Genomic DNA, 8,361 nt, shown 5'->3' on the forward strand with positions numbered 1-8,361 from the left:
TATTAAGATAATATAATTATCCTTTTTAATTGCATGTTTAAAAAGGAATTCTCAGGTCCAGTTCCCGGACCCAGCAGTGCAAATCCGGGTTCAGTGAGGTGAGGCTGCAGCAGGGAAACAGATTCCTGGGCCCCTGTCTTCTTAGCATCACTGGTCCTACTGTTACCATCCTTAAAAGGGAAGGACTTGTCATCCCTGGTGCCATTTGGAGGCTTAGAGAAATATTCTGTGTTCTTTGAGCAATCCCTAATAGATTCCCAAAACTGACCTTGACCTCAGAACACTGTTATTTCTTTTTTTTTTTCTTTTGGACCTATGGGTTTATTGCTGAATGTGCTGTTTTGAATTGTAATATGTTAATTCAGGAGAGATTACTACATGTAGTGCTGCCACTTATTTGTGTGCCAAAATGGAGAGAAGATATTTATTTAGGGCCCAGAAGTTTTCATCTCTTTTGAAGCTGAAGGCATAAAGTGGAAATTGCTTTCCAAATTCTCATTAAAAAAGCTTTTACTGATATTTAGAAAGCAAATTTATGATAAAAACAAACAAAAACATTCCAAATGTCTTCATAAAGCTGATTCCAGAAGATCAGCTACCTTGCAAAGGTAAGTGATTTATCTACTGCATATGTGGATTACCTATTTCCTGCTGATTCCACCCCGCCGCCCCCAAAGAAATGGGTGTTTACCAAAGGTTATAGTTAGTGTTTGTTGGTTTGGCTGGGTATTTTTTGTTTTGTTTTTTGTTTACTTTTTTTTAACAAAAGAAATGATTTTCATGCACAAAAGTCAGTGGCATGGTTTACATATTGCAGGAAACAAAACAATACATTTTTGTGTATGCTTCTCCAAAAGAATATATCCTTTTGGAATGTCTTGGAACTATCTTCTATCATATCGATAAATGTGTATTAAACTTATTTGTCAGGTAGAACTGAGGCTTACTAGGTAATGTAATTTATTTGTGTTTCATTCTTAAACTAAGACTTAAGAAGTGCTCTTACTTAAATACTTCAGATATGGTGATTTTTCTTAAACATTTGGTAAACACTGTAATTATTGTTACGTTGTATTTTAACAGAATTCACTTACTGTCAAAAACAAATAGGCATATTCCCACATTCTTTGGAATGAAGTGTCTGACTTCAAAATGATGCTTTCTGTTTCTGTTGAAAAGTCTATGAAAACATTTTACTATGCCCAGAAGAAAACTAGTCTAACAGTTTAGTAACTGATATTCTGCATTAACTCAAACTATTAAACCAAAACATGGGTCATTTAAAATCTGGTAAATCGGAGGAGTGAGTCTTTTTTCCATTTCTAACCTTTTAAAAACCTTTAAAAAATTATATCAATATTATTAGGATGCATAATTTCCTGGCATGAATCCAGAGGGTTTTCCCCTGTCTGTAGGGCAGGAACCATAACCCAAGGGAGCTCTTAGTCCTCCCAAAGACTTCTGCGTAGGCCTGAGATGAAGGTGTTTTCATACAGCTTTCTGACTATTTCTGTAGGGTGGATGGATGTGCTCTGGCCGCCTGGGACGAGTTCCAGGAGGACAGAAAGAGAAAGATTGAGAAAGACACATGTGCCCATCCTCCTTGTCTTGGGGGTGAGGTGAACATGGCAACACTTTTAAGTGCTTTTAATAAGTGGGCAGTTGGTGCTGATTTTTAAGGGATCACCTGGTGAGGCTTGGGATTCCTTTGATCCCAGGTTTCCCTTTACCTCAGGTCTTCTAGTAGCTAACTACCTTTTTCCTTCTTAATGTGGGGGGCAAGATGTGTCTTTACACTCTCTCAAAACAATAATTCTACAGAGAGTAAGAGAAAGGGAGATCTTTATTTAATAAGTATGTATCGAGCACCTACAATCTGCAGAGCTCTAGAGAGAATATAAAAATCAAACAAAATTCTACACTCAGGAGCTTGTGTTTTGGTATATGTAGGTATCATATGACAAGTTAAGAGGGTCCTAAGAATATGATGCTTTGCTTCGGAGTCTGTACTTGCTTGCTTCCTTTGTGGTCCAAGCTGTCTACTGATTTGCCTGGCTTTTTTCTGTTTCTGTTTATTCTCTCTTCTTTCAAAGGGCAACAATTTCCATGATCCTAAAGCATCTTCCAGATTTTAAATACACTCCTGATACTATTCAGTTTAGTTATGGCACAGATTACTGCACCAGAGTTGGCACTCCTTCAGGCCGTACCCTGGCCTGAATACAGGCATGCCCCTGTAATGGATTCATGCTTTGCTTCTTTTGTAATCTAAGGGAGTGTAGTATTTCCCTCTTTGTCAGACTGGTCTTTTGTCTCTGGAAGGAAAAGGAAACCAACCAGCATATTGAATTTTAGCCAGGTGCATCAGATTTAGATTGTAATATTTCTAGTTTTCTGAGCTACAGCAGAAAAATCTCTTGGAGTTCAAAGCAACCATGGTATTGATTTTCTCTTTTATTGAAAAGTTTTGATTAGGTCTCTAGGGCTTGAAGATCAATTAGGGAAGGAAGACAACAATTGAGGATGCTTCATAACGTTCTGAGCTTGATTTTTAAATTGACCTATTTCATTTTAGAAAATTAAACACTGCTACAGTAAAACTTGAAATTTGACCAGTTGATTTCAGTTTTTTTTCACAGCTGCAGTTTTGCAAGAGATCATAGAGTTGTGTAGAGTTGTTGCGAATTTTGAAGAAATAGAGTATCTGAACATTAAGATTTATTTCTCTACCAATTTTACTGGGGTTTTATACATATAAAAAATGGGAAATTGCATATTTCCTATTTGATTTTAAAGTGTAGGCAGATGGCAGCCCTATAAAGTATAAAGTCCTAATTAAAATGTTTTCATTGTAAGAGTTTATTGCCTATTAAACCTTTGTGAGCTTTTAGAATCCTGTTACTATAGTCATTTGTTTCTTTATAGTCATTATAAAACTCTTATCATTTTACTGTTGCTTTCTTTTCAATCCATATGGGTCAAAATTTGAGACTTCAGAAAAGCTAAAAGAGAGGCGTAAAAAGGGAGAGAATCTTAATGGTTTTAAAAATTTAAGTCAAGTGTATTTCGTTTTAAATGATGGATTTGTGCTTGTAAGATGATTTCAGTCCCCATTATTTTAGGTAAATCACTCATTTTCAGTATACTATAAACATAGATTATTTACTTCTCCTGGAAAGTACATGTCTATATTAAAAATTTGGATACACAATTGTAGAGTTGTCTGTTCCTGCTAGGATGTGTGTAAGTTGTTTTTTCCCCTGCCTGTGAATACCTTCTTAGTTGCCCTCTGCCTTTATTAGCTGCCTGTATCTTAACAATTTGGAGTTGGGAACTCTTCTGAGTAGAACTTTTTCTTCCATTCATTACAGATTTCTTTCAATCTAGATGCAAATATTTTTAGTCTTTTATTTATGCTCCACACTTTCTCTCTCGTAACAGTTAGTAATGAATTACACATGTAGAGGTAGAGTTAAAAAAATGCGCCAAGAAAAAAGGCAAAACACACGTCTTTTAGAAAAATGCCAGACATTATAGCCTGGTTCACTGTTGCCACTTCTGGGATGTGTTAGGTGAACCTCACTTAGCTTATGACACAAATTAATAAAGTTGGATCAGTTATTTTTTTAAGGATTGATGTCAGAGTGAGATTAATTCTATATAGCCTTATTTTTTGAGACTTGTTATATTGCTTATAATGGAAAGGAGAAAAGCTTCCATTAATTTCTGTATTACACTGGAGGGAATGGAGAACATACCAGAATATGAATCAAATATTTGACTGTTCTGGTTTCTTATTTCAATTTGTGTATATTTTAATTGTTCTTTCTCTCTACCTATTAAAGATTCCAGTGCTGAATATTCAAGTGAAAATTTTTCCTGCACTTTGTACTGTAGCAGGGACCATATTTTCCTGTACGAATTACTTCCGTGTAATCTTCACAGGTGGTGTTGGAAAAAATGGATCAACGATAGCAGTAAGTATCCAGTGATTGTTTACGCTAGGACTTGGTTTTGTGGTTGTTTTGTTTTTCATTTGAATTGTTTAAAATCACTTAACTTGGAGTTTCTCCTTAGTCTTAAAAAAATAATATCCAAAACTTCAGTTTTATTTATACATGCATACATTTATATGCTTATGTATGCATGTTTATTTTTGTGATACACACATACTTTTTTACACTTTTTTTTTTTTTTTAAAGTATGACCTGCTTTGTAAAAGAAGCCTGGCCTTTTAAAAGTGAAATCCTCGGTCTGTGCCTAACCCATCCAAGCCACTGCTTTTCAGTAGCTGTTCTGGTGTCCTGTTAGAAACTGCTGGCTGTGCGGCACCATGAGGTTCTTAAGTTTGAGTTTGATGTGTGTTACAGCAGACCCACGCAGTCTCTGTTCAGTGTTGAGTATCATTAATTCCTCTCTTCCCTTTGTACAGGGAACAAGTGTCCTTTCTCCTTTTCTCCATATTGGATCAGTGATTGCATTAGCTGTAATGATCTACAAGAAATCAGCAGTCCAGCTTTTTGAAAAGCATCCCTGTCTTTATATACTGACGTTTGGTTTTGTATCTGCTAAAATCACCAATAAGCTTGTGGTAAGCATGAAAGTTGGGCCTTTTTTTTTTTTTTTTTTTTTTTTTTTTACTTATTTTGGTTTTGTGGCCATAGTTTTCATTCCATACCTCCCTACGCAGTTGTCAAGTTTACTGTCCTCCAATCAAAGTGTCTTGACATCAACCTGGGAGCTGTTTTTACTCTTCTGTGAAGTTACAATATGAGATTATCAGAAGCCCCAGGAACCTCTATAACTCTCTCTATCCACAGTTTAATTTGGTTACTTCGTTTGTCTTCATTCTTCCGTCTCATTCTATACACTCAAATTAGGCACCTTGTGAAAAGCATCTTTTGGGGCACTTTGTTGATATGGTATATCCCTTTGGTGTAATAGCTCTCTCACACACTTCATGTTGTCGGGGTTTTAGTTTGGGAAATTCGACAGATACTGCTGAAAAAAAATTCTTGAAATTTGCTGTTTGAGCACAATACTTATTTACTACGTAGCTCTCAATTGCTCTAATAGTGAAATGCGTATATCGTTGATTCTCTTTTATTCACAGGTGGCACACATGACTAAAAGTGAAATGCATTTGCATGACACAGCATTCATAGGCCCAGCACTTTTGTTTCTGGACCAGTATTTTAACAGCTTTGTTGATGAGTATATTGTGCTTTGGATTGCACTGGTAAGTATTGTACTGCGTCCTATTTTATGATGTGAAGGCTGCTTATTTTGTTGTTTCAGTGGGCCAGTCCTGAGAGATAGATCATATAATGGTAATAATTTGGAACGTCAGAAAACCACATTTATGGGACTTTGTGACAGTTCCATGTGGCGTTGTCTTTGAGACTGTGTGTGTGTGTGTGTGTGTGTGTGTGTGTGTGTGTGTGTGTGATTAGTTCTGCCTGCATCAGGGCTTATAAATTCCATATTTCTGACTGTAAAGTTGGAGTTGGTGAACTGCACTCTGTGATCCAGTGGCCTGTTTTTGTAAATAAAGTTTTATTGGAAGGTAGCCATGGCCATTCATTTACGTTTGGCTGTGGCTGCTTTCATGCTACACTGGCAGAGTCGAGCAGTTGTGACAAAGATAGTGTGGTCCACAAAGCCTAAACTATTTACTGTGTCTCTAAGAAAGACTTTGTTGATCCTTGATATAAAAGAAAACTTAATGAGGATATTGAGTTATGGGCTTGGGGGTGAATCTGAAGAGGAGAAAGTCAGAAGTAACTCCCCTTCACTTGCAGGAAGCTTAGAGATACCTTCGCAGGTCCTGAGAATCTAATGGTCTCTTTTCTTTCCAGGTCTTCTCTTTCTTTGATTTGATTCGCTACTGTGTTAGTGTCTGCAATCAGATTGCGTCTCACCTGCACATACATGTCTTCAGAATCAAGGTCTCTACAGCTCATTCTAATCATCATTAATGACATAATTGGTGTTATGGAGGAAACTCATGTTTTCTGCAGAAAAGAATCGGAACATATTAAGGAGAATGGGGCGGACAAGAACAAATATAATTTATCATAATCAATGTTGTATAACTTTTATTCTTTGTTGTTGGTAACACTGTCCTCTGTGAGAATGGGAATTTCCTATAAATTGTACATGTTGTCATACAGGGTTTGGCCCAAGAAAGCATGCAGGGAAAAAAATGCCACGTGTTTGTAATGATCCTGGATTCATCCAGAATAAAATTGTCGTGGGGAGCAGATCCCCAATGGTGGAGATTTCTAATGTCGAATATTTACAGGCCAAAAGATGGTTGCTTTATAATTTTAACAAATCATCATCTTTCAGTAACATCCTTGTTTAGTGTCCTCTCAAGCTTTCTTTACTAAGGAGCTCAGCTTGTGACACAGATGTATCCCCCTAGCTTATGAGGTGGAACTAGTGATAAACACCTTGAATTTGAATTGAAAGGCTTTCTATCTTTACATTGTTGAGGAAGTCATTTTTTTATTGCTCAAGAAATGGTATCTCTCACGGACTGGGGAAATCCTGTTAGCATGCAGAATAATGTGGTAATTTTGTCGATTCATTTTATTTTTTTAAATAAATATATGATCTGAAAGCCAGCCTTTTTCTCAGTTTTATTCAGTGGAACGATAAACTAAGTTTTAGTGTCATTTTTAAAACTTTAAGCAACATTTATTTGTTCTTTAATAAATAAGAAAATTCGGTCAGCTGTTATGTATCCTTTGACCTTTCTATTTTATATCAACTGTTTAACTTAAAACACAGGAAAGCTACGTTCATTTTCCCTCTTGATTACTTTTTTTGTTGTAGTCATCACCCTTGAGATGAGTCTTTTAGGAATTTCCAACCCTTCCCCCAGTTTTCAGTAAGAGAAGGCTGGGCCTTTCTGGCAAATTATTGAAAGTCTGTACTCTCCTTTTCTGGCTACTCAATGTCTATACAGCAGGTCCTTGGATAATATTTCATTCAAGTTATTTCATTATAACGTTGACAAGATGCCGTAGGAACTTAACTCTTGTTTATATCAGTTAGCCCGGGTAAAATTGGTTTCCTTCTACATCATGTTGCTTAAAGCTGCAGAAGCTATTGATGATGCTCGGTGAAGACTTACTGCACTACAGTTTGAAATGAGAACCCAGTGTCCTCAGTAACTATAAACCAGATCTGTTTTCATTGTATATAGATAGTTCAGTTGCTCCCCAGAAGAGGGAGACGGCAGAAAATGCTTAGACTGTTGGCTAAAATGAGGTATCTTGTTACTAGTTTTTGTTTATGCCGTTTCCAGAATCATGGATAAACAGTAGCTATATTGCCTTACCTGGCAGCCAGAACTCTTTCTTGCACTTGGGGTTCCATCAGTCCCATGTGATCTGGTTTAGCATTGACAGTGAAACCTTTTGTTCTTTACTAGACTATAGCAGGAGGGGAAATCTCTCATTACCTTTGCTTGCTAGCAACTTCTCCAGGATCTGGGGTAAGTGGAGAAGTGTGTACAGGAAAATGCTAGGGCAGATCAAGTTTGAAAGCTAGGACAAAGAATGAAGGAGTAGGCTATTTGACACAAAGACATGTACTGTTTTATGTGATTATTACAATAGACACAGCAGATGGTTACTACTTACAGTGGAAATTGAGGTCTAGAGAGGCTGGGTAGCATATAATGTCACACAGTTGCTACTTTTCTGAATGGGGACTAGAATCCAGATCTTTTGAGTCCTGGTCCAGTGTTCTCTCCTACCCCACACTAGGTGTTAGTGGGCAAAAGCTATAAGCCAAGATGCTAGAATCTTTTTCAGCACAAATGGAACCTGGAAAACGCGCAGCTATTTGGTGTGTCCATCCTTCGCTCTAGATACCATCAGCACCATATTAAAGGTACATTTACAGTAAATCCCAGCTGGCCGTGATTCTTCTTGTGATCATATACCTGGTTCGGTATCAAAATCACCTTAAGAAGCTTTAAAAATACAGGTTCCCAGTCTCTAGCTCTAGACATGAGGTGGTAGGTTTGGGGTGGGGCCTCACACTATTTTCCTAAGCTTCCCAGGATTCTGGTCCTCGTTCTAAAACGTTTTGAGGTACAACTAGCTTTAGAAAACACTGCTATGAACTACCTAGAAAGATGCAGTGACTCTTAAGAAGCTGTGAAGAGCTGCAGTGTAATTAGGGGTACCGTGTCGACAGTGGAACATCTGCCACGTGCAGTAGGTAGGCCTCTACCCCCAAAATCAAATTGCAGTGGCTTTAATTCAGTTGGGTAACCTTGACCCCCTTGCTCCACCTCCTAAAACATCTGTGTTCTTTGTATAGAATTCAGGGGCCTCTGAGGGC

The 8,361-nt window shown here is 37.3% G+C and overlaps 1 protein-coding gene across 3 annotated transcripts in view; it reads left to right on the forward strand.

The window, feature by feature from the left end:
• CEPT1 (choline/ethanolamine phosphotransferase 1) overlaps nt 1-6,741 on the forward strand; it is a 34,519-nt gene extending 27,778 nt beyond the window's left edge. For 2 of the 3 annotated variants that reach the window (XM_033093720.1, XM_033093722.1), the window contains exons 6-9: nt 3,846-3,977; nt 4,433-4,591; nt 5,114-5,239; nt 5,859-6,741. In XM_033093720.1, the coding sequence (XP_032949611.1) occupies nt 3,846-3,977; nt 4,433-4,591; nt 5,114-5,239; nt 5,859-5,978 (537 nt within the window). In that variant the 3' untranslated portion in view covers nt 5,979-6,741. The remainder of the gene's footprint in view (nt 1-3,845; nt 3,978-4,432; nt 4,592-5,113; nt 5,240-5,858) is intronic. The other variant, XM_033093721.1, reaches the window with a different exon arrangement.
• Nucleotides 6,742-8,361: the final 1,620 nt, after the last annotated feature.

The sequence above is a fragment of the Rhinolophus ferrumequinum genome, chromosome 22, assembly GCF_004115265.2.
Source record: "Rhinolophus ferrumequinum isolate MPI-CBG mRhiFer1 chromosome 22, mRhiFer1_v1.p, whole genome shotgun sequence".
In the NCBI taxonomy this organism is placed as follows: domain Eukaryota; kingdom Metazoa; phylum Chordata; class Mammalia; order Chiroptera; family Rhinolophidae; genus Rhinolophus; species Rhinolophus ferrumequinum.